Consider the following 27,657-nt stretch of genomic DNA (forward strand, 5'->3'; position numbering starts at 1 on the left):
AGGGCTTTGCTTGATTCAGGAAGTATGGTCACACTAGGGGCTAAATCTTTAGTACCAGATGCAGTATTAGATTATGGGGAAAAATGGGAATTATCTGTGTTCATGGAGATAAACAGGAATATCCTACAGCTGAGGTGGAGATTGAGACTCAGTGTGGTAAATTAAAATATTGTGTGGGTGTAGTACCAAATTTAGCCCATAAGGTGGTGATAGGGAGAGATTTTCCAAAATTTCTGGAGTTATGGGAATCTCCAGAAATATGTCAAACTTCTGATATTTATGTATTTCCTTTCTCTGAAACTGATTTTGAAGGGGGTTCCATTTAAAAGGAGAAAAATAAGATTTATTGCCCTATGCCTGTATTAGTAGGTGATCAACCTTCTCAGAGTAATGAAGTACCAAGTACTAGCTCGGAAAATATTGATGATTTGATAGATCTGGTTGGTGGCCCTGTTAATTTTAAAAAAGCCCAATGGGAGGATCCAACATTGGTAGAGGCAAGAAATAATATCAGGGTTATAAATGATGTTAATTACAAAGTAAGTCAGCCAGGGAGAAGGAAACCTGAGCAAATATATCATATAAATCTGTTAAAACCTTGGAAAGATAGGGAAGTTTTAGTTACCTTAAAACCAACAGAACTCCCTGTCACTGAACCAGAGATAAATATATCGGAAACCCTATCTGTACATCAGAAGCGAGAGGTCAAGGATTTTATTAGAATGAACAAAGAGGTATTTTCTGTGGTACCGGGAAAAACTAATGTTATTAAGCATGACATAATAACAGAACCAGGGAAGAAGGTCTGCCTTAAACCCTATAGGGTCCCTGAGGCTCGTAGAAAGGCTATTAAACTGGAGGTAGAAAAAATGTTAAAGCTTGGGGTAATTGAGGAATCACAAAGTGAGTGGAACAGTCCAATCGTGCTTGTTCCAAAGCCGGATGGTTCATTAAGGTTCTGTAATGACTTTCGTAAGCTTAATTGTGTTTCCAAATTTGACACCTACCCAATGCCTAGAGTAGATGAGTTGATAGAAAGGCTAGGAAAAGCATGTTTTCTCACTACAATTGATTTAACGAAAGGGTATTGGCAGGTGCCTCTCACTAGTCAAGCAAAGGAAAAGACAGCTTTTTCAACCCCAGAGGGCTTATTTCAGTATATGGTGTTGCCATTTGGTTTACATGGGGCCCCGGCAACATTCCAGAGGATGATGGATAGAATTCTGAAACCCCATGTTCGTTATGCGGCAGCATATTTGGATGATGTTATAATTTATAGTACAGATTGGGAATCCCATCTTCCAAAAGTTCAAGCAGTACTTGATACAATACGGTCCGCTGGGTTAACTGCCAATCCTGCAAAATGTACTGTTGGTTTACAGGAAGCTAAGTACTTGGGTTATACTATTGGTAGAGGATTAGTTAAACCTCAGACAACAAAAGTAGAGGCCATACAGAACTGGCGACAGCCTCTAACTAAAAAACAAGTAAGAGCATTTATTGGTATAACTAGTTATTATAGAAGGTTTATCCTGAATTTCGCTACAATTTGACAGAGGTCAAACGTTTTCTGTAAGTCTTCACAAGGTTGTCGCACACTGTTGCTGGTATATTGGCCCATTCCTGCATGCAGATCTCCTTTAGAGCAGTGATGTTTTGGGGCTGTCGCTGGGCAACACAGACTTTCAACTCACTCCCAAGGTTTTCTATGGGGTTGAGATCTAGAGACTGGCTAGGCTACTCCAGGACCTTGAAATGCTTCTTACGAAGCCAGTCCTTTGTTGCCCGGGCGGTGTGTTTGTGATCATTGTCATGCTGAAAGACCCAGCCACGTTTCATCTTTAATGCCCTTGCTGATGGAAGGAGGTTTGCATTTAAAATCTCACGATACATGGCACCATTCATTCTTTCATGTACACATATCAGTCGTCCTGTTCCCTTTGCAGAGAAACAGCCCCAAAGCATGATGTTGCCACCCCCATGCTTCACAGTAGGTATGGTGTTCTTTGGTTGCAACTCAGCATTCTCTCTCCTCCAAACACAACGAGTTGTGTTTCTACCAAACAGTTCTACTTTGGTTTCATCTGACCATATGACATTCTCCCAATCCGCTTCTGTATCATCCAAATGCTCTCTAGCATACTTCAGACAGGCCCGGACATGTACTGACTTAAGCAGGGGGACACGTCTGGCACTGCAGGATCTGAGTCCCTGGCGGCGTAGTGTGTTACTGATGGTAGCCTTTGTTACGTTGGTCCCAACTCTCTGCAGGTCATTCACTAGGTCCCCCCATGTGGTTCTGGGATGTTTGCTCACTGTTCTTGTGATCATTTTGACCCCACGGGGTGAGATCGTGTGTGGAGCCCCAGATCGAGGGAGATTATCAGTGGTCTTGTATGTCTTCCATTTTCTAATTATTGCTCCCACAGTTGATTTCTTCACACCAAGCTGCTTGCCTATTGCAGATTCAGTTTACCCAGCCTAGTGCAGGTCTACAATTTTGTCTCTTGTGTCCTTCGACAGCTCTTTGGTCTTCACCATAGTGGAGTTTGGAGTGTGACTGTTTGAGGTTGTGGACAGGTGTCTTTTATATTGATAACAAGTTCAAACAGGTGCCATTAATACAGGTAATGAGTAGAGGACAGAGGAGCCCCTTAGAGAAGAAGATACAGGTCTGTGAGAGCCAGAAATCTTGCTTGTTTGTAGGTGACCAAATACTTATTTTCCACCATAATATGCAAATAAATTGTTTCCAAATCAAACAATGTGATTGTCTGGATTTGTTTCCACATTTTGTCTCTCATAGTTGAGGTATACCTATGATGAAAATTACAGGCCTCTCTCATCTTCTTAAGTGGGAGAACTTACACAATTGGTGGCTGACTAAATACTTTTTTTCCCCACTGTATATATAAAAACGTTTTATATATATATATATATATATATATATATATATATATATATATACTGTATATATACACTGTATGTACTGTATATATATATATATATATATATATATATATATATATATACACACACATATTTAGACATGTGTATGTACTGTATGTATGTATGTCTATGTTAAATCCCTTTGTCTGCCTTTTTATTTTCTAACACCTGAGATCTCATATGTTTGAGCCCTTATAACTTTTTTGTGCAATATGTTTTTAAATAATCTTTATTAGATAGCATTTTTATTAGTGTAACTGTATTGTGCAATGTATTTTTGATGTGTTATGTGACACTCTTTTGTTTCGCGAAACAGTTAACCACAACTATGAGGACGCACTAACCCAACAAGCGTTATCTTCAATTGTGCTCAAGTGATTGTGTTTACTTTCAACTTGTAATATCAGCTACGAACGAACTTGAAAAGCTAATATCACTTGTGCGCAAACGTTTGTGCTGCACTCGTAATCTGGCCCTTAGTGTTTTGAGTATTTTGATAAAAGTTTGCCTTTGTGAGAAAAAACAGGGAGATCTGAAGGGCGGAAATGTTTGCGGAATTAGGCTGGGATTTGAGAGACAATTTTATATACGCCCATGGAACGCCCGAATTTACAAAAAAACAACAATTACGCTTTGTATTTTGTACAAATTTTATGTGTTTTTTGCACATGCTATGTACTTAAATTATGATTTACGATGTGCATATTTAAAAAAATGTATTCCTGTGTAATTTACATACAATTTTTTTTTTTAATAAAATACGATTTTTGATGAACCTTAACAATACAATTTTTTGTGTGAATGGTTCAATTACTCATTTTGTTTGATTTTAAATTACGATTTTCATTGTGCACTTTTGTAATGTATGCGTCTCCTTCCAATACAAAAATGCAGTATATGCCACTTAGCGAGACACTCTGTTTTCAGGGTAAAAAGCTTACTTTATAGGGGCCAATTTATTATGGCCCAAATGGGTCCAAATACATCTGTTTCCGTGCAAGCCTTTAGGCTCACCGGAAACAGGAGTTAAGAAGCAGCTGTCTTAAGGCCGCTGCTCCTTAACTTGTACGTCGCCTCTGAGGCGGCGGACAGCAATCCTCCTGATTGACATGCCCTGCTATCGGCTGATTGGCCGCGAATCTGCAGGGGGCGGCATTCACAAGAACTGCTTGTGCAATGATAAATGCCGAAAGCATATGCTGTTGGCATTTATCGGTGTCTGGCGGACTGGACATGATTGCTACAGTGGATCATGTCCGCCAGACACATGATAAATCGGCCCCATAGAGTCAACTAGGGAAATGGAAAGACTGGCGAGCATTGTTATAGAATCTCACTAGCCCAGAGAGCTTTTTAGAATTTAGCCCCGAGAATTACTCTTTAATAAAGGTGTCCAAGAGAACTAAGGAAAATTGAAAATAGAAGTGCGCTTAGCAGAATATATTTTAGAAGATAGAAATTACATTTAATTTGAAAATGTAATAACAAATTCAATATTGTCACTGAGCTAATAGACTAGTAGAAAACATTTATTATTTGTTTTTCTTTTTTCTTTTTTTAAATGGGTTTTTATTCCTAAGCTATGGTTTGCTCATTGTTAGAAATAAAGATTGTAAAATCAAAAAATCTTTTAACACAGTCTCATATAGGTCATATAGGGTTTTTTTTAATAGAAAGTAACAGCTGAAACAAAAAATTAAAGAACATTTTTATTGAAGATTTCAAAGAAGTCAATCCTTTTTCACCAATTTATCTAATTTTTTTTTTTTTGGGTCCTTTCAATTAGACATTTTTTTAATAAACCAACGGAAATGATCAATACTCACCACATAGTGCATCCTGAAACTTGATTGCAAATTGCTGAATAAGATCAAATGATTCTACGTGGTAAACATGGTCATCAAGGTTAGGGGAAGCCATGGCTCGAAGGGAGTTAACATCTGCTCTTTGTACACCAACAGCATAGATTTCAATACCAGCCTCACGTGCTTGGGCAGCTACTTCTGCAACACGATCTTGTGGTCTCCCATCAGTGACAATTATAGCAACTCTTGGAATCCTTTTTGACAATGGTCGAGCACCTTCTTCCTCAGTGAAAGCGACATTTGAGGCGTATTGTATGGCAAGGCCAGTCATGGTTCCTTGGGCCAGAGGAATTATGTCTTTAATAGCTTTTTCCATGTCAGCTTTGTTAAAAAAGGATTTGAGGGAGAAAACATTTTGCACTTGACTTGAGTACTGAACTACTCCAACCCTTGTAGCTGTTGGACCAACGTCCAGTGAATTAATGATATCAATCATAAACTTCCTCACAGTTTCAAATTCAAATGGCCGAACACTTCTTGAACTATCAATTATGAAGACTAAATCCATAGGACCTGGTTTGCATTTTAGTGCTAAAAAAAAAAAGAAAACATAATAAGTAAATACATTTTTAAATGATGTGTTTAATTTCTGATGTTATTTCAAATCTATGCAAACATGTAATCATCCTTTATGGCATAAGGCCTAATTTTCATTGCTGTTGTAAACTGATGACTTTAATGGAGATGCTTGTTGTCACCACCAGTTTACAAGTATCTCCATTAAATTATATAAAGATGTCATATGTTACCATCAGTTAACAGAGTTTATAACCGCAATGGAAACTTGGCTTAAATATGTAGTAAAACTCATGAAATAACTCAGAATACTAATTGTGTGTTTGTGACACAGAAATGCATCATTCAATGTTATTTTGTGTCTAAGAAATGCAGCAGTCCCAGTTCAACAAAGGCTTTCCATAAAAAGTCAATCAATTAGACAGTAACGTTTACCTAACAGGGTGTTTTCAAGTACTTGATGTCTGACAATTACTGGACCTTCATCCCTTACATATATCTCTTGTTTTTTTTCTTTCATTTATGGCTCTCCTCCAACATCCTATGGTTCTGCTACTATAATACCCCCATTTGTTTATTGACTAGACCTTGCCCCTCTTGATACACCCTCTGGCAACTAACTACTCCCTTTCTCCTGCAATGAATAGTTGGTAAAAGTATCTGCATAGTGAAAATCAGTCTGTGTTTAATCATGTGTCTTAGTATGTGTCTGTCTTTTCTATGGTTTGTATTGTGGCAAAAAACTAGCAGTCTGGTTTGGTGTAAGCATATGGTATTAAAAAGATTAACTTTTTACATTTTTTAATTCAGTGATTCTACTCTAAGGAACTATGATGTAATATTGAGAGAATACCAGAGCATAGTGTCAGAAAACAGCATGGGGCAATATCTCAGTTGGGGTTGCAGATGATGCATAATGCATTTGCTGCTGCATATTGTGGTGGGCTCAGGTTATCCACTCTTTGAGTGCAGTATTTTTATCACTTTCTCTTGGTTATCTTGAGGCAGAATATAATGGTATCTGATGGAAATTCCTTTTTACGTGGGAAATAGCAGCAGAAATGTGAGTAAATTAAAAGAGATCTTTTTATTTGGCCATTGATGTTCTGCCAATATTACAGTCTTGCTGATTGGCTCAGAGGCTGTTAGGGATGACATAGAACATGCACTTTTACTTAGGCTATGAGAATAGAGTGAGTCTTCTAAATATCTGTGTGTTTCTTGTTTCTACCCAGTATTTGTAGGATTAGACATATGCAAGATTATTTATAAATGTTATAGATAATTACATTTTTTTATTTTTTAATTGCTCAGATTTTTTATTTTCTTTATTCACTATTGAGTATTGCTGGGTTTGTATCATTTTTATGGAGTGAACTTGTGTTGATAACATATAAACAAAAGTGACTTGCAAGACTGAACTGTAGGACTCTGTGTTTTAATAAATAAATAACAATACTAGTCCTCAATTTGCTCTAACAGGCCAGATTTTAAATATTTCCCTTCTATGGCTGTTCATTAGTCCAATCATTATAACTGTCTCACCTGTGCTCATTTAGGGGAATCCTATAAATCTGGCCAGCAAGGGGTCCTTGATGAACGTCATTGAGAAACACGGTTTTAAACATTACAATCTAGTCTCTGCATTGTGAATGGATGAGCTGAAGTTTAGTAATCATAAAGGGTCAGATTACAAGTGGCGTGCTAATTTTTTTTTTTAGCTACAAGTGCTAACTACGATCAAAGTAAATAATTAGTGCAGCCGGGTTAGCGCACGTATTACAAGTTAACAGTAAAAAGGTAGAGCATGAGCAAAAGACTCAGGCATGCTAACTTAGGACTTTGGATATCTCAAATTCCACCTCCCCATTCACTTCTATGGGGCACACTGAAGAAATTATTATTGTAATATGAGCACTATTTAGCACAGTCGAAATCTCCATTGAAAGTATAAGTTGTGCTAAAGCGATGTCGATCATGCTAACCATTCTCTGGTAAATCCATTTTACCATGGACTTATAATATCAAGTTGCGTGCTAATGTTAGCTCGGTCCAGCAATATTACATATTGTGTCCCATGTTATCATTAGCACACCACTTGTAATCTGTAATCATATTTTGCCATGCAAGAAACACATTTATTTAAACTTTGTTATTTGGTATCACTGCATCTTTTTCTATCTCTTTTTGTATTTTACAAACTGCTAATTCATACAATATTTTATGCGTGCCCTAAATAAAATTATAATCATTTGGGTGAATTTGAAGGAAGAAGAATGCTTTAACTATGAGCTGCACAGTAAGACAATATTTCCTTGGCTCCAGCTCACTTATTTTTCATACAACAAGCTGAAATGATTTAAGGTTTAAAACAAACTTTAAATAAATTATAGAAAAGGTGAGAGTTCTGTGAACTTCAACTTCCATACAATTCCTCACCTTTTCTGTAAAAGAGATATATTGTGTACTAATGGAACAGAGATTGATATTTTACCTCAACTCAAATATCAACGTTTAGCCACATAAGAAAAAATTAAAAAAATGTCTTGTGACAGACAACATTTTGGCATGGTTTCATATTTGCCTGAACCTCACATGCAGGCACTGCAAACAAAAGTACTCTTATTAAATGACTTGGTTACTGTATCTGGCTATAGATTTTTCCCCGTGTCTGTAGACCATACTACAAATCACAACACATGCGACTGGAAACTTTTCTGCCTATTAATCAGTTGGCAGAGAGCTGGCATCGCACTTTAGGGACCACCTTGAAAGTTGGGGGTAAAAAAGATTTTATTTACCATTACTGAAAATAAAGATGTATTGATAATTTTCAGAATATTTTGTATAACTTCCAAAAGCATATTCACATATCACCTATTATAAAAAATTATATTTTTTTCTTCTTTGTGGCTATTGTGTCTCCATAGTATTGCAGAGTAGTATAAATATTGCAAAAGGTGAACCAAGTTTATATCGAAAGGTAGGTTAATATTACAAAAGTTAATGAAGAATAAACTATAAAATTATTTCATAAAGTTTGGTAAAAACAATGCAGTTCTGTAGAAAAGTATATTGTGTATGATGTTCAGTTGTATGGAAAGAAGACTTTGCAGCAGAAAAAAAGAGGTTCTTATGCGCTTTATAAATAATTAATCAATTTAATACCGGAGCTTTCAGCTGGTGCTTGTGGTCGCGCTTCCATTTTCGCCAAAAACATTAGAAGAAATGTTGCAAAGCAGAGCAGCTTCATCATGAACTAGATCTAAAGATAAAAGACAAAAATACAGAATGTCAGTCTACGTTGTGCCAAACCGATAACTACATTTTTTTTTATTTTTTTCTATTTTTTTTTTTTTTTATATAAATCAGTGGATCCAAACAAAAAACAAATACTGGCATTTATTACGTTCTCCAAATGTACACAAATGTTAATCCTTTGCCAGTCTGAGCTTTTGTAAAACATCTTAATTTAAAAATAAATAAATAATAATAATCATTTTTAACATAAACAAGAGGAACATACAGTGTAATTATTTAAATAGAATACATTTTTAATAATAAAAAAAATCTATTTATTGTATTGTATTGTTTAAAAATGTATTGTATTGTTTAAACAGGCATTAAAGTGTAAAATAAAATGCTCTGTTTTTATGTTGGTAAATAAATTCCTTTTTTTTATTATGTGTTTAACTCTTGAAAGTTAGTTAAATACATAAGCCTGATGATGAAAAAGCTGCTCACGTGCAAAGAAATCATATAAATCTTTGGGGGTTCGCTGACAATTTTATTGTAATGTATATGTTTCTCTTTCACATCTAGAGCCCTGCATAGCAAGATAAGGAGCTCTCAAGTTAAAATTTGCCTTTATAAAATTATTTTCGGGAGGTAAGTTTTTATTTATTTTAAGATAGGGATATTGTAATTTTAATTTAAAGTTAGGGGGTGATAGGTTTAGGGGTTAATAGTTTAATTTATTAGTGGCAATATGGGGGGCTGACGGTTTAGGAGTTAATAGGTTTATTTAGTAGCGGCGATGTGGGGGACTGGCGGTTTAGGGCTAGTTAGGTTTAGTTAGTGGCGGCGGTGTTGGGGAGCGGCGTAATAGGAGTTAATAACTTTATTATAGTGGCAGGGATGTGGGCGGACGGCAGATTAGGGGTTAATAAGTTTTAAATAGTGTTTGCGATGCAGGAGGGTGGCGGTTTAGGGGTTAATAGGTAGTTTATGGGTGTTAGTGTAATTGTAACACTTTAGTTATATGTTTTGTGAAACATTTTTGTTACACAAAATCCATAACTACTGCTCTCAGATGGCGGAATGGATCATTTCGGTATAGGCTGTAACGCAAGCATTTTAGCCTTACTGCCAAACTGTAATACCAGCGCTATGGAAATCCCACGCAAAAACGTAATTTTTTTGAGTGTGGGACTGAAGTTGCATTACAGGCTAAAAAGCTTGCGGTATAGCAATACCGACACGACTCATAATGGCTGCTTTACTGTTTTTACGCTGAAATGGCCATTTTTCAGCGTTAAAACCATAACGCAAAACTCGTAATCTAGGTTATTGTAAATTGATGATTACATTTTCTAGTCAATCCATGGTTGAGGAGATATTTGGGGACACGTGATAAATGAGCGCTCCACTTGTAATCTACGTGAAATGTAGTTCAAAGCAATCCACTCACGAAAAAGCGAGGTAGTGGGACAGTGTAAAATTAGAACATCTCAATATATTCATAAGAATAGGGCAAAAATGATTCCATATTATACATTGCTGGAATAGAGGTTGACTACATCTATAGTCATCCATACATATTCTAAGCTCCATTCTATGCCTTCCAACATTGTCAGCAACTGCTTAGTATCTATTAGAAAAGACAGTAAGATCCTAACTAAAGGCTGCAGTATTTTCTCCATCCATCTCCCCAAGGGCTCCAACAGGGACCCTATACCAGAAACAATAGGTCGTCCCTGTACATTTTCTAATGTTGTCTAATGTTTTGTGTGTCTTGGGGAGATGGTGGAAAATAGGTATCCTCTGGTTTTGGACTTTAAGATAAATGCAAGTATCCTCATCCATAACTCCTATCTCTTTGCCTTCATCTAAAATTAAAAAGAGACTTCTCTGAAATGGCAAGGTGGGGTCGAAATCTATGTTGAACATACACCTCCGTGCCCCCTAACTGTCTGAGGGCTTCATTCACGCAGTCTACCTTATTAAGGAGTACCACGTTCCACCCTTTATCACTCTGACAAATTACAATAGAATCCTTACTCTTAAGGTCATTAATAGCTTTAACCTCTTCCTTAGTGAGATTGTTCTTAAAACGGGGTGGAGTTTCTTGCAATTTTTCCAATTCCAGCTATACTCTCTTATGGAAGGATTCTAAGAATACTCCCCTGGCATGAGTTGGATAAAAAGTAGAGTACTGCTTGAACTTTACATTAATGTTTTCATCCTCTTTAGATTCCATCTCTAATCTTAACAGAGTTAAATAATCCCTTGCCTCCACAAAGGAAACATCAACCCTCTCCTGTTCATCTGATGATTCATCATATATGTTATCATCAGTGGCAGGATCTTGTTTATAAAACTTTTTGAAGGTAAGATTCCTCACAAATCTGTTAAGATGAAGGATAGTGTCAAATAGGTTGAAATTGGTAGATGGAACAAACTGAGTCCATATCCTAGGACCTTAAGCTCAATCTCTCCTAAGGTCACATCTGAGAGATTCAAAACTGTTAGATTATGTACTTGTTCTTCTGAACATATGTCCTGAATGTGTATCTGCTTCTCCCTACGCTTGCCTAGGATTGGAGCTTATAAATCTTTGTGAAGTCCATGTATATATTTTATGATAAGATGGAACATTATGGATACATAACGATACTGTGAATTGATTTATTTGTATTAATGAGCACATATTTAATTATGAGTGGTAATACTACATTATTGATATAGTAATTAAATAGAGGGACTATGTACCTTTAAAGAAGCAGGGTTTTCTTATTATGACATTGTAGCAGACACAGGTGATGTTTTTCAGATGTAATTAAGAGCCTATTTTACCTGCCGTTTATGACCGATGTAGCACGGTCTATGAGGAAGACGTAAGCTGAAACGCATAAGACCTTTTCTACTCGGCTTGATGTTTTATGCAATGTATAACATGGAATAATTTTTGCCCTATTCTTATGAATAAATTGAGATGTTCTAATTTTACACTGTCCCACTGCCTCACATTTTGTGAGTGGATTGGATATTTACGAGATTTCAGGTTCCCATTGGAATTTTGCATGGGTCAGTGAGCGAGTAGTAATCAGTAACTGATATTATTGAGGAACTAGGCTATAAGCCTGCACAGAGGGCAGTCTATGTTTAAAAAATACAAACCCCCAAGCTAAAGTTACAAAAAATAAAAAAAGTAAAATTACAGAAAAAAAATAAACAAAGCTATCCAAAATAAAAAAATTTAAACCTTAACTAATACCCATATAAACCCACCAAACCCCCCCAAAATAAAAAAAAAACTAAACTACCCATTGCCCCTAAAGGGGCATTTGTATGGGAATTGCACTTAAAAGGGCAATCAGCTCTTTTCCAGCCAAAAAAACCCTAATGTAAAAATAAAAAGCCACCCCAAAAAAACAAAAAAAAGCCTAAGACTATGCCCCAAATAGGTGCTCACCGTTCCTGAAATCCAGCAGAGAAGGCCTTCTTCCAGGCGGCTCCATCATCTTCTATCTTCATCCGGAACAAAGGCGGCGCAGAGCATAGGTGCGGAGCTGTCTTTCCCGATGCATTGATCCTCAGCGGCGGTCCTCAACGGCGGCGGTCCTCAGCGGCGGTGGTCCTCAGCGGCGTGGAGGCTCTTCTCCATCCGATGTCTGTCGTAGACTGAAGATTGAGTGCAAGGTACCGCATTCAATTTGGGGTACTTTGCATTTGTATTGGCTGAAATTTTGAAATCAGCCAATAGGATTAGAGATACTGAAATCCTATTGGCTGTTCAAATTAGCCAATACGATTTCAGTAGCTCTCATCCCATTGGCTGGTTTCAAAATTTTAGCCAATATGAATGCAAGGTACCCCAATAAATATTGGGTACCTTGCATTCAATCTTCAGTGTGCGACGGACAATCGCATGAAGAGGAGCCTCCACGCTGCTGAGGGCCACCGAGGACTGCCACAGAGGATCACTGCCATTGAGGACAGCCTCTGAGGATCCATGCATCAGGGAAGCCAGCTTCGCACCTCCGCTCTGTACCGCCTTTGCTTCGGATGAAGATAGAAGATGATGGAACCGCCTGGAAGAAGACTTCAGGAATGGTGAGTACCTATTTGGGGCTTAATTTAAGGATTTAAAAAAAAAAAAAAAAATATTTTTAAGATTAGGGATTTAATGGGCTTGAAAAAGAGCTGATTGCCCCCTTAAGGGCAGTAAAAGAGCTCAATGCCCTTTTAAGGGCAATGCCCATACAAATGCCTTTTAGGGGCAATGGGTAGTTAAGGTTTTTTTAGTGTTAGGTTTTTTTATTTTGGGGGTTTGGTGTGTGTGTGGGTTTTACTGTTAGGGGGGATTTATTAATTTTTAAATGTAAAAGAGCTGTTTAACTTAGGGCAATGCCCTACAAAAGCCCTTTTAAGGGCTATTGGTAGTTTAGATTAGGGGGTGTTTTTATTTGGGGGGGGGCTTTTTTATTTTCATAGGGATTAGGTATATATTTTTTTATTTTTGATAACTTTGTTTATTATTTTCTGTAATGTTAGACTTTTTTATTTTTTGCAATTTAATGTTATGTTTTTTTATTTTAATTGTAATTTAGTAGAAATTGGGGTTAATTTAGGGGGTGTTAGGTTAGGGGGCTTAGTAATTAAATTAGTTATTTGCATTGTGGGGGGTTGGCAGTATAGGGGTTAATATATTAATTAGGTTTATTGCAATGTGAGGGTTTGACGGTTTAGGGGTTAATAGGTTAATTAGGTTTCTTGCGATGTGGGCAGTTGGTGGATTAAGAGTTAATAGGTTAAATAGGTTTATTGCGATGTGGGGGTTTTGCAGTTTAGGGGTTAATAGATTAATTAGGTTTATTGCGATGTGGGGGGTTGGCGGTTTAGGGGTTAATATTTTAATTATGTTATTTGTGGATTAGGGGTTAATTACTTTATTGTTTTGCGATGTGGGGGTTGGCGGTTTAGACTTAGTGTGGGAGGATAGGTTTTTTTGTCTAGGGAGTGCATGACCTCACCATGCATTTCCAGCATCTGGTTGTGAGAAATACGGTATATTGCTGAATTTGTTGGGTTGAGGGTGTTCAGGGTACAATAAGTTTGGCAGTGCCTAGGGCAGCACAAACACAAAATTCACCACTGAATTGGGGACTAAGCGGTGAATGGCAGATAAACTGAAACATTTAAATTCCTGCCATGAACTATGCATTATGATGGGCCAAACCCAATGAGTATCTCCTGCAAGAAGAGCTGAGTTAGCCCTGCACAATGCATAGTTAATGCTGTGTACATTTCACATAAAATTGGAAAATTGCAGGTGAATTTTATACAGCATTAACTATGCATTGTGCAGGGCTAACTCAGCTCTTCCTGCAGGAGATACTCACTGGGGGCGCGATCCGATATACGGCGTAGTTTGCGGCGCAAGCGAGGGAACCCGCGTCGCCCGCAGTTTCAGCTCGCAACTCGAGCTATCCAATATACTGCACCGTCAGATGCTAAAGTGCCGTAAGTCGGATAAACCAGCGATGTCCAGAAATCTGCGTAAGTACAAATTTCTGGAGTCGCCAGTGACTTACGGCACGTTAGAAACTGCCGGCGCCTACAAAACCTGACTAAAGTATGAAATCACCCGCACTGTCTAACACGCCTCCCAAACATAGCCCGACACGTCTAACCCTCTATCCGCTATCTCCCCTCACTATCCTAACAATAAAACATGTATCAACCCCTAAACCGCCGCTCCCGGACCCCGCCGCCACCTAATAAAGTTATTAACCCCTAAACAGCCGCCACCTATATTAAATCTATAACCCCCTAAAGTGAGCCCTTAACACCGCCGCCATCTACCTTACCTACCCCCTAAAGTGAGCCCCTACCCCGCCGCCATCTACCTTAGCTACCCCCTAATGTGAGCCCCTTACACCGCCGCCATCTACCTTACCTACCCCCTAAAGTGAGCCCCTACCCCGCCGCCATCTATATTAAATTATTTAACCCCTAAAATACTAAACTATCCCTACCACTAAACCTAAGTCTAACCCTACAAATAGCCCTGAAAAGGGCTTTTTGCATGGCATTACCCCAAAGTAAACTGCTCTTTTGCCAGCCCTTAAAAGGGCTTTTTGCGGGGCATGCCCCAAAGAAAACTGCTCTTTTACCAGCCCTTAAAAGGGCTTTTGGCGGGGCTTTGTCACAAAGAAAACTGCTCTTTTACCAGCCCTTAAAAGGGCTTTTGGCGGGGCTGTGTCACAAAGTAATCAGCTCTTTTGCCTACAATCTAAATCCCCCTACACCGCTGCCACCTATAATAAATGTATCAACCCCTAATCTAATCCCCCTACACCGCCGCCACCTATATTAAACACATTAACCCCTAATCTAATCCCCCTACACCGCCGCCAGCTATATTAACTATATTAACCCTAATTATATTAGGGTTAATATAGTTAATATAATTATTATATTATATATATTAACTATATTAACCCTAATTATATTAGGGTTAATATCGTTATTATATTATATATATATTAAGTATAATAACCCTATCTAACTCTAACATCCCTAACTAAACTCTTATTAAAATAAATCTAATATTAATATCATTAATGAAAATATTCCTATTTAAATCTAAATACTTACCTATAAAATAAACCCTAAGATAGCTACAATGTAATTAATAATTACAGTGTAGCTATTTTAGGGTTTATATTTATTTTACAGGTAACTTGGTATTTATTTTAACTAGGTACAATAGCTATTAAATAGTTAATAACTATTTAATAGCTACCTAGTTAAAATAATTACCCAATTACCTGTAAAATATATCCTTACCTAAGTTACAAATACACCTACACTATCAATAAATTAAATAAACTACAAATATCTATCTAAAAATACAATTAAATAAACTAAACTAAATTACAAAAAAAACAAAACACTAAATTACAAAAAAAAAAGATTACAGCAATTTTAAGCTAATTACACCTATTCTAAGCCCCCTAATAAAATAATAAAGCCCCCCAAAATAAAAAATTCCCTACCCTATTCTAAATTATAAAATACCCAGCTCTGTACCAGCCCTTAAAATGGCTTTTTACGGGGTATTTACCCCAAGTTAACAGCTCTTTGGCCTGTAAAAAAACAGAACACAACACCCCCCCCCCAACATTACAACCCACCACCCACATACCCCTATTCTAAACCCACCCAAACCCCCCGTAAAAAAACCTAACACTACCCCCCTAAAGATCTCCCTACCTTGTCTTCACCCAACTGGGCCGAACTCCTCATCCGATCCGGGCGATGTCTTTATCCAAGCGGCAAAGAAGAAGTCTTCATCCCGGCGATGTCTTTATCCAAGCGGCAGCAAAGTCTTCTTCCATCCGGCAGCATCTTCCATCAAGCAGCATCTTCAATCTTCTTTCTTCGCTCCTCCGACGCGGAGCATCCATCCCGGCCGACGACTGAACGACGAATGAGGTACCTTTAAATGACGTCATCCAAGATGGCGTCCGTCGAATTCCAATTGGCTGATAGGATTCTATCAGCCAATCGGAATTAAGGTAGGAAAAATCTAATTGGCTGATTGAATCAGCCAATCAGATTCAAGTTCAATCCGATTGGCTGAACCAATCAGCCAATCAGATTGAACTTGAATCTGATTGGCTGATTCAATCAGCCAATCAGATTTTTCTACCTTAATTCCGATTGGCTGATAGAATCCTATCAGCCAATTGGAATTCGATGGACGCCATCTTGGATGACGTCATTTAAAGGTACCTCATTCGTCGTTCAGTCGTCGGCCGGGATGGATGCTCCGCGTCGGAGGAGCGAAGAAAGAAGATTGAAGATGCCGCTTGATGGAAGATGCTGCCGGATGGAAGAAGACTTTGCTGCCGCTTGGATAAAGACATTGCCGGGATGAAGACTTCTTCTTTGCCGCTTGGATAAAGACATCGCCCGGATCGGATGAGGAGTTCGGCCCAGTTGGGTGAAGACAAGGTAGGGAGATCTTCAGGGGGGTAGTGTTAGTTTTTTTTAAGGGGGGTTTGGGTGGGTTTAGAATAGGGGTATGTGGGTGGTGGGTTGTAATGTTGGGGGGGGGTGTTGTGTTCTTTTTTTTTGCAGGCAAAAGAGCTGTTAACTTGGGGTAAATACCCCGCAAAAAGCCCTTTTAAGGGCTGGTACAGAGCTGGGTATTTTATAATTTAGAATAGGGTAGGGAATTTTTTATTTTGGGGGGCTTTATTATTTTATTAGGGGGCTTAGAATAGGTGTAATTAGCTTAAAATTGCTGTAATCTTTTTTTTTTGTAATTTAGTGTTTGTTTGTTTTTGTAATTTAGTTTAGTTTATTTAATTGTATTTTTAGATAGATATTTATAGTTTATTTAATTTATTGATAGTGTAGGTGTATTTGTAACTTAGGTTAGGATTTATTTTACAGGTAATTGGGTAATTATTTTAACTAGGTAGCTATTAAATAGTTAATAACTATTTAATAGCTATTATACCTAGTTAAAATAATTAACAATTTGCCTGTAAAATAAATATAAACCCTAACATAGCTACAATGTAATTATTAATTATATTGTAGCTATCTTAGGGTTTATTTTATAGGTAAGTATTTAGATTTAAATAGGAATATTTTAGTTTATAATATGAATTAGATTTATTTAATAAGAATTTAGTTAGGGGTGTTAGGGTTAGATAGAGTTAATATAGTTAATATAAATACTATAGTAACTATATTAACTATATTAACCCTAATATAATTAGGGTTAATATAGTTAATATATATAATGTAATAACTATATTAACTATAATATACTTAGGGTTAATATAGATATAGCTGGCGGCGGGTTAGGTAGATTAAATTAGGGGTTAATAATTTTAATATAGATGGCGGCGGTGTAAGGGGCTTACATTAGGGGTTAATACTATTAATATAGGTGGCGGCGGTGTAGGGAGGGCAGGTTATAGGGCAAAAGAGCTGTTTACTTTGGGGCAAAGCCCCGCAAAAGGCCCTTTTAAGGACTGGTAATAGAGCTTATTACTATAGGGATATTAGATCAGGGGTTAATAATATTAATATAGCTGGTGGCGGTATAGGGGGATTAGATTAGGGGTTAATAATTTTTATATAGGTGGCGGCGGTGTAAGGGGTCAGATTAGGGGATAGATAAGGTAGATGGCGGCGGTTTTAGGGGTTCACATTAGGGGATAGATCAGTTAGATGGTGGTGGTTTTAGGGGTTCACATTAGGGGATAGATCAGTTAGATGGTGGCGGTTTTAGGGGCTCACAGTAGGGGGTTAGTTTATGTAGATGGCGGCGGGGTCCGGGAGCGGCGGTTTAGGGGTTAAATACTTTATTAGGGATTGCGGCGGGGGATCGCGGTTGACAGGTAGATAGACATTGCGCATGTGTTAGGTGTTAGGTTTTATTTTGAAGGTAGTTTAGGGAGTTACGGGGCTCCAATAGTCAGCGTAAGGCTTCTTACGGCTGCTTTTTGTGGTGAGGTGAAAATGGAGTAAGATTTCTCCATTTTCGCCACGTAAGTCCTTACGCTGTATATTGGATACCAAACTGCGCTAGTTTGGTATACCTGCCTATGGCCCAAAAAACTATGGGCGACGGCAGAAATTTACGAGCGTAACTTCTAGGTTACGGCGTATATAGGATACCAAACCAGCGCAAATTTCAGCGTCGCCGGCATTTTCGGGCGACACTGCATATCGGATTGGGCCCTGGGTTTGGCCCTTGATAATGCATTGTTAATAAAAGATTTCAAATCACCTAAAATTCAACTGCAATTCATCTCTTTGTGAAGAGAGCCCTAAATGATATACAAAATATTAATGTGAAACACAAATAACCTTCAGGTTCAGTGAATAAAATGAGTTTGAGCTTAAAAGGACATGAAACCCAAAATTTTTCTTTCATGATTTAGAAAGAGCATGTCATTTTAAACAACTTTCTAATTTACTTCTATTATCTAATTTGCTTCATTCTCTTGATATCACTTGCTGAAAAGCACATCTAGATATGCTCAGTAGCTGCTGATTGGTTGCTGCACATAGAGGCCTTGTGTGATTGACTCACACATGTGCATTGCTATTTCTTCAACAAAGGATATCTAAAGAATTGAGCAAATTATATAATAGAAGTAAATTGGAAAGTTGTTTAAAATTACATGCCCTATCTGAATCATGAAAGTTTAATTTTGACTAGACTGTCCCTTTAATTTCCTTAGACAACTGCCGGGGCACAATTTTGCATATTATTGAGGTACAACATTTTAAGAATTTGAGACTATAAAGTGCATTTGTTTGCTTCCTGTTCTATTGTTTACATGTAAAGTAATACTAATAAAATCCCCTAAGTTTACTTATTAATTCCATAAATGAATTAATTGTTGACCTATATAGTATACCTAGGTATGTTTCACAGAACTGGAAGTAAATGAAACGTGGCATACAGTTCCCTAAAGATAGATTTTCTTCTCACAATGAACAAGGCATCAGCTTTGTAAAATACACACTAATATAACATACATTATTAATGTATAATACTTTCACATCCCAGAAAGCTGTGATGATGGAGCGGCAACCTTTATACAGTTTAACCTAGTATGGTTCAAATGTTATTTGACACTAAAAGGAATGTTTGTTCTTCACATCAATACAAAGACTTGATTCTATGAGCAAGGAAATAGTTCTAAAGGAATAGCAATGCTTACTTTTAGTGAATAAACTGTGAACAGATTCCTAAAGGCAAAATGATTAAAATCTTAGAACGTTTGCTGCTTATTTAATACAGATGTACATTGAATAGAACAAAATGAATGCGGAGAGTGTTTGGTTTAAAAAAAAATAATAATTCATAAATGTTAAAAACTGCCTGTCTCAGATATTACTTTTTCTTCACTCTCAGATATTACTTTTTCTTCACTCTCAGATATTACTTTTTTATTTCCAGAAGAAATTAGAATGAAATATATCCATAATCATGAAAGCAGTGCATGTGTTTGCGGATAACAAATAATACTTTCATCATTTTCTTCTATTTGATACCATTATTCATGTTTATATTATTATTTATGCCAGTATAATATTTAAAGAGATATTAAATCCAAAAAAATAATTTGGTGATTCAGACAGATTTTACAACTATAAAAAAGTTGCCAATTTACTTCTATTATCAAATTTGCCTTATTCACGTGATATTCTGTGTTGAAGAGATACCTAGGTAGACATCTGGAGCACTGCATGCCACAAAATGGATAACATTCTTGCAAAATTGTTGCCATGTAGTGCTCCAGAAATGGGCCGTCCCTAAGCATACGCCCTGCTTTTCAACAAAAGATACCAAGAGAACAAAGACAAATGAATAATAGAAGTAAAGTAGAAAGTTGGTTAAAAATGCATGTTCTATCTGAATCATGACATAAAATATGTGGGTTTCATATCCCTTTAAAGGCATATGGACATAATGATCAATGAATTCGGGAGATTAAGAGAACAGTAACGTCAAAATTAAAGTTTAAACATTCATGATTCAGACAGAATTAAATTTAAAAAGTTGTTTAAAATGACAAGCTCTTATCAAATTTGCTTTGCTCTCTTGGTCTTTTTTGTTGAAGAAAAAAATCTAGGTAGCTTGATAGGAGCCCAGGAGCATGCCCGTGTTTATGGCAGCAGTGTTTGCAATGTATAACATTGCTATAAACAATGTTGCAAACAATGCTGCCATAGACTGCTAAAGACATGTGCACATCCCTGAGGACACATGCACACCCCTGAGCTCCTATCAGCCTTCCTAGATTTTCTCTTCAACAAGAGACCAAAAGAACAAAGCCAATTTGATAATAGAAGTAAAAGTAAGAAGTTGTTTCATGGTCACCTAAAATTCAAAATAAACTGTTAACCCATATTTGTCTTGCAACCAAGTTCTTCATAGCTAAAAACAAAAAAATCCCTTCTTCCTACTTTAAAGTGGTTGTGAAATGTAACCATTTACAAATACATCATGACAAAAATATCCACACAACTTGATGAAAAAGTAGAACATCTAGGTTCTATCTGATAGCCCTATGACCAGGTAATTTGTTTCTGTCCACCTGGGCACCTTACATAACTTATGACAAGGGAATAATTTATTTATATTAAGTTTGCTTTTGAATTTAATTGCTTGTTGAGCTCTGCCCCATCATTTTTCTATGCGCTAACACTCAATATTACTATCTCCACAAATTGCTTTTTTCCCCTTTTCCGCAGTCTCTGAGATTATATTTATACTGTTATTACACACATTATGCTCGCTATATTACCTACTGAGCATAATTATACACCTGCTACCTCCTTTTCAGTTTCTCCTCATCTCAGATACTTTATAGTTTATTATTCTACAATCTCTCTTGATCTGTTTGAAAAAAAAACATTTTAATAAATAATAAATTACAGAAACATTAAATTGCAATGCTCATCTGGGAAATATATTGTCATGATAATAGAATATACTGTTATTGTATATTATAATGTTGAATGCTACATTTTAAAGATGTGGTACTGAAAGGGGATTTTGGTATTATAGAATTTTTTTTAACAATATTTTTAGGTTTGATTTTTTTGGGGGGGGAATTTCAATATCTCAGTTGCAATTCTGGGCAAAATAGCAGGACAACTAGGACTTATATTTAAAGGGATAGTCTAGTCAAAATTAAATTTTCATTATTCAGATAGAGCATGCAATTTTAAGAAACTTTCTAATTTATTCCTATTATACTTTTTTCTTCATTCTCTTGGTATCTTTATTGGAATGCAAGCTTAGGAGCCAGCCCATTTTTGGCTCAGCACCTGGGTAGTGCTTGCTGATTGGTGTCTAAATTTAGCCACTGATCAGCAAGCACTACCCAGGTTCTGAACCAAAAATGGGCCGGCTCCTATGCTTACATTTTTGCTTTGTCAAATAAAGATACCAAGAGAATGAAGACAAATTAACAATAGGAGTAAATTAGAAAGTTGCTTAAAACTGCATGCTCTATCTGAATCGGGAAAGTGACATTTTGACTAGACTATTCCTTTAAGCTTTCACAATGTATTATGAACCAATATGAACAATTCAATCTTTTGTAGGATGTTTATGAATAATTGCAATTCAGCAAACTCCAAAAAGGTGTGGCACACACAGATAATATATTAGAACAATATGTGGCAAAAGACTGAAAGAAAATTTTCTACTTTCCTCTATTTGTTTAAAAATGATTGATCATGTTTCCACATTACAGTTGATGATACAGGAAAGATATTCTTAGAAATTGAGTTTTTAGTATATACCCTAGATGCTAAATCCAACTAGGATTTTTAATCTATTATTATAGTTCATTTTTTCCTGTATTCAAATTTTTTTACAGTAATCCCTTTAAAGACTTTTGTATTTGTTGAATTTTAACACCAATTTCAGAATTCTCTGTGTGTTACCTACACAACAAAAATGTGTTTTCTGAGTGGGCAATGCCCGTTAGGTTCTACTATTAGTTTGCAGATAAATAAAAAATGGCAAAATGCCATCACCAAGAATTAAAAAAAAAGTCCAAAATATTCTTGTGCAGTACATTTTATAGAGTGCTATATAACTTTAAGGAGGCATTTTCAAAGTAAATTCAGAAAACAATCACTCAAGGAAGTGAAACAGTTTCAGAAATCCAGTTGTATGCTACAAAAGAAAGGGGCAGGTAGGTCTAGTGTTTCTATGGACATAATTGGTATTCCTCAATCTATTCAGGAAGAAAGCCAAGATTCTTGAATTTTGAATACCATGAACAACAGTGCACAGCGCAGTGCCTGACAGGCATATGGATATGAAAACCTCCATTTATGCTGCAAACATGTGCATGACAGTTCAGAAAATAAACATATGATGCACACGCTCTTTCAACAGTGTTAGTGGCTCATTTTTCTTCCATAAAAAACCTTGACACCATGGAAGTGTACACTGTTCCTCCTACTAATACAGGAAATGCAACCACATGTCTTCTTTCAGCAAGAGTGGGCACCACCATATTGGATTATTATTGTGCACAACAAAATTCCTTAACCAATGAATCAGCGGGGATTGTCAACAATGTTACTGAATCAAGATATAGAATTGAGCAGGCAGTGGCTTTCATCACACTAGGCATGATTCCCAACACCTGGTATTAAATATACTATTGTCTTCATCAAATTCATCAAGACACTATTGGTACCAACGTATCTATCTATATATAGTATATATATATATATATATATATATATATATATAACCGTAATAGGCGGGATCAGACTGATATACTACAGGAAAGTTCTACTCTGTGAAAAGCATTACTGGGCTAAAAAGCTGCACCCAGGTGGTAAATCGCCATAGAACAGACTAACAATGTTATTGAGCCAGTTGTTCGTTCATGTGAGTGCACTTCTCTCTGTATGTATTTAGTCTCCCTATGGGAAAAAGGGGCAACCAGACGTGGACTCCTTGCTCAGTGTGCTTGGAGGAATATAGCTACACCTCACTGACGAGGCCCAATGAAGGCCGAAACGATCGTCTGGGGTTGCTTTGTTCCTTGTTCAGAGAGGAATTGCCTGGTATTTTGGCACTGGACTGACCGTAATAGGCGGGATCAGACTGATATACTACAGGAAAGTTCTACTCTGTGAAAAGCATTACTGGGCTAAAAAGCTGCACCCAGGTGGTAAATCACCATAGAACAGGCTAACAATGTTATTGAGCCAGTTGTTCGTTCCTGTGAGTGCACTTCTCTCTGTATGTATATATATATATATATATATATATATATATATATATATATATATATGGCGGACGAGTAAGAAAGTAAGTTTTTCCTATTGTTATGAATTAATGGCCTAGTTATTTACTGACTAATAACATTTGGACTAATAACATTCTCACTAGTGAAGCAGTAAAGAAAAATTAGATTTTTCCACCCCTGTATAATATTATATTTTAGACAAGATTTTGACTTTTTAACTCATTGGCTAGCTCTGTTTTCAAGCCTTTATCCTATTTTAATTGATGCAATAAACTTCTATGTTTTAAATGGACTTGGAGAAAACACCTGGATCTTTTCTTTATCTTTTAAATATATATATATATATATATATATATATATATATATATATATATATACAGTATCTCACAAAAGTGAGTACACCCCTCATATTTTTGTACATATTTTATTATATATTTTCATGTGACAACACTGAAGAAATGACACTTTGCTACAATGTAAGGTAGTGCTTGTACATCCTGTATAACAGTGTAAATTTGTTGTGCCCTCAAAATAACTCAGCACACAGCCATTAATGTCTAAACCATTGGCAGCAAAAGTGAGTACACCCCTAAGTGGAAATGTCCAAATTAGTCCCAAAGTGTCAATATTTTGTGTGCCCACCATTATTTTCCAGCACTGCATTAACCCTCTTGGGCATAGAGTTCACCAGAGCTTCACAGTTTGCCGCTGGAGTCCTCTTCCACTCCTCCATGACGACATCACAGAGCTGGTGATGGTTAGAGACCTTGTGCTCCCCCACCTTTCATTTGAGGATGCCCCACATCCCCCACCTTCCATTTGAGGATGTTTTTGTGCTTGTTATCATGTTGGAATACTAACCTGCGGCCCAGTCTCTGAAGGGAGGGGATCATGCTCTGCTTCAGTATGTCACAGTACATGTTGGCATTCATGGTTCCCTCAATGAACTGTAGCTCCCCAGTGCCGGCAGCATTCATGCAGGCCCAGACTATGACACTCCAACCACCATGCTTGACTGTAGGCAAGACACACTTGTCTTTGTACTCCTCACCTGGTTGCCGCCAAACACGCTTGACACCATCTAAACCAAATAAGTTTATCTTAGTCTCATCGGACCACAGGACATGGTGCCAGTAATCCATGTCCTTAGTCTGCTTGTCTTCAGCAAACTGTTTGTGGGATTTCTTGTGCATCATCTTTAGAAGAGGCTTCCTTCTGGGACGACAGCCATGCAGACCAATTTGATGCAGTGTGCAGCATATAGTCTGAGCACTGACAGGCTGACCCCCCACCCCTTCTGGCAGCACTCATACGTCTATTTCCCAAAGACAACCTCTGGATATGATGCTGAGCATGTGCACTCAATTTCTTTGGTCGACCATGGCGAGGCCTGTTCTGAGTGGAACCTGTCCTGTGAAACCGCTGTATGGTCCAGTTTCATAGTCTTGGCAATCTTCTTATAGCCTAGGTCATCTTTATATAGAGCAAAAATTCTTTTTTCAGATTCTCAGAGAGTTGTTTGCCATGAGGTGCCATGTTGAACTTCCAGTGACCAGTATGAAAGAGTGTGAGAGCGATAACACAAAATTTAACACACCTGCTCCCCATTCACACCAGAGACATTATAACACTAATGAGTCACATGACACCAGGGAGGGAAAATGGCTACTTGGGCCCAATTTGGACATTTCCACTTAGTGGTGTACTCACTTTTGTTGCCAATGGTTTAGACACCAATGGCTGTGTCTTGAGTTATTTTGAGGGGACAGCAAATTTATACTGTTATACAGGCTGTACACTCACTACTTTACATTGTAGCAAAGTGTCATTTCTTCAATGTTGTCACATGAAAAGATATAATAAACTATTTACAAAAATGTGAGGGGTTTAGTCACTTTTGTGAGATACTGTATATATAAGCTTCAGTATATAGATGGATCTACTGTTGTACATTGAATATTCGATAGAGTGTACTGCTAAAATAAACATATGACATAGTATGAGCTAGAAAAGTAACCACATGAGCTATAGTCAAAATAAGGTAATGCTCAGATGCCATTTATTATGGGATACTGGCAATAAAATCAACAGAACTGCTAGCACTGTCATGGATTTTCATGCATATTTTCCAGAGTTTTGCTAATTGGAAAACTGCAAATAAGCATCTGTATCCCTCTGTAAATAATCCATCTTAAGGGTATTTTGTCTCATCTCATTGCAGAATGTATGTCAGATAGGATGGAAAGAAATTAATACAGCCCTTCACAAGGTATATATTATGGCTACTGTGGTCAGGGAGAAGTATTCTCTTTAAATTGCTTTTTGTAAAATTACTAATTGAAAACTGAAACTATGCACAAATTCTTGTTACCATTTTTCACATTCTAATTCAAAATTGTGATTAAAATAATATTATATGGCCTCATTTGTTGAAAAAAATCATCATTTTGCAGAATAATAATTTAATTCCTTTGATATTTTTTGCATTTAAAATAACAATACTGATTTATTTACTCAGGTTTAGAGCCATATCTTTTTGTAAGCTTAAAGTTTAATAAAGGAGAGAATGCAATATTAATCTTATTTGTAATATTTTGAGAAATTCATAATTAAGACCGAAACAGGGTCAGGGAATACAACCTTGGTGTCCTTCCAGCAGTTCACTTTACTGTATTATATGTATCCCATTTTCTGGAAGTGAAGCTACAAACTGCCTATTCATGCACTAGGGCTAATCTGACCTACCCAAAGAACCCTAGTGATTCTGCCCCTACGTGTCAAGACTCCCCTTATGAAAACCCACAACTGAAGTCTAACTGAAGCAGACTAAGTGGTAGATTTATCAAGCAGCGGATGCTGGAATTTACCCCCAAAGTTTCAGGTCCGCAGTCATAAGACCGCTGCTCCTTAAATCATTAGCCACCTCTGAGGAGGCGGACTGCAATCATCCGAATGTGCAGGGGGCGGCATCATGCGGATCATGTCCGCCTAACATTTGATAAATCTACCCTCAAGTGTCTTAGTCCCAGTCTGGATCCAGGAAATGTTAAAGGGACACTCAATCAAAATTAAACTTTCATTATTCAGATAGAGCAGGCCATTTTAAACAACTTTCCAATTTACTTCCATTAACAAAATGTGCACAGTGTTTTTATATTTAAACTTTTGAGTCACCAGCTCCTACTAAAAGCATCTTCAAGAATAAGTGTGTATGCATTTGTGAATGGCTGATGGCTGTCACATGGTATGTGTATACATTTGTGATTGGCTGATGGCTGTCACATGGTACAGGGGGAGTGGAAAAAGACATAACTTTTAAAATTGTCTGAAAAAAATCTACTACTCATTTGAAGTTCAGACTAAGTGCTATTGCATTGTCTTGTTATCTTGCATGTGTTGATTATGCAAATCTACTGTGTTGGCTGGTCCTTTAAGATATATTAGTAAATATGTTTAAATATAAAGAAAATCCTTTATTGTAAGACTTGGAAACCATTAGAAGCTTTTTGTTTTACTTTTACAAGGTTTTCAAATTTAAGGTCATTGTAATCCATGAAAAAAATATTTTGCATGATTACCTAATTTTTTCACTTCACATCTCATTACTTTTATGAATGCATGGATTCCATCAGAATGCATTTTTTATACCAGGGTCTTCATCTAATTATTAGATTTATCTAATTCAGCAGCATCAAAATGATATTGACAAAGCTGTTTATGTCATTGATGAAGTTCAGGCACACTATCAGTTCACACAATAGTTTGCTGAGTTATAATATATGTCAACTAACATTTTTGTGTCAATGATTCTAGTACACAACTAAAATACTATAATTAGAATGTTCTTTTAAGATAGAAATGAAGTGTTTTTACATTTTAAAAATGTTAATTGAGATTATTGGTTAAAGGGACAGTCAACACTTCCGTTAACATGATTTGATATTGAAAATAAAAACCGAAGATCCGCCTGCACTATACCCCTCCTGCCTTTGCGCGTGCAATTTCTGTCCGAGGACTGGATTCTGATTTGCTTATCAGTTGAAGAAGAAGGCAGCTACGTAACGGTGGGGGGAGTTCGACTGCCATATTTACCGGGTATTAGAGTAGTTAGCGACGCTGATTAGGACAGAAGCAAGGCGGCAAGGCAGGAGGGGTATAGTGCAGGCGGATCTTCGTTTTTTTATTTTCAATATCAAATCATGTTAACGGAAGTGTTGACTGTCCCTTTAAGAGAAAATCATACATTTTAACACATTAGGAAGATTTAATTAAAGAGA

The 27,657-nt window shown here is 36.9% G+C and overlaps 1 protein-coding gene across 2 annotated transcripts in view; it reads right to left on the reverse strand.

Annotated features, from left to right (window-relative positions):
- Positions 1–27,657, reverse strand: part of MATN4 (matrilin 4) — a 109,378-nt gene that overhangs the window by 72,764 nt on the left and 8,957 nt on the right. For both annotated transcript variants that reach the window (XM_053720282.1, XM_053720202.1), the window contains exons 2-3: positions 8,499–8,595; positions 4,776–5,345 (exon numbers count right to left, since the gene is read on the reverse strand). In XM_053720282.1, the coding sequence (XP_053576257.1) occupies positions 4,776–5,345; positions 8,499–8,586 (658 nt within the window). In that variant the 5' untranslated portion in view covers positions 8,587–8,595. The remainder of the gene's footprint in view (positions 1–4,775; positions 5,346–8,498; positions 8,596–27,657) is intronic.

This window comes from Bombina bombina, chromosome 1 (assembly GCF_027579735.1).
Source record: "Bombina bombina isolate aBomBom1 chromosome 1, aBomBom1.pri, whole genome shotgun sequence".
In the NCBI taxonomy this organism is placed as follows: Eukaryota; Metazoa; Chordata; class Amphibia; order Anura; family Bombinatoridae; genus Bombina; species Bombina bombina.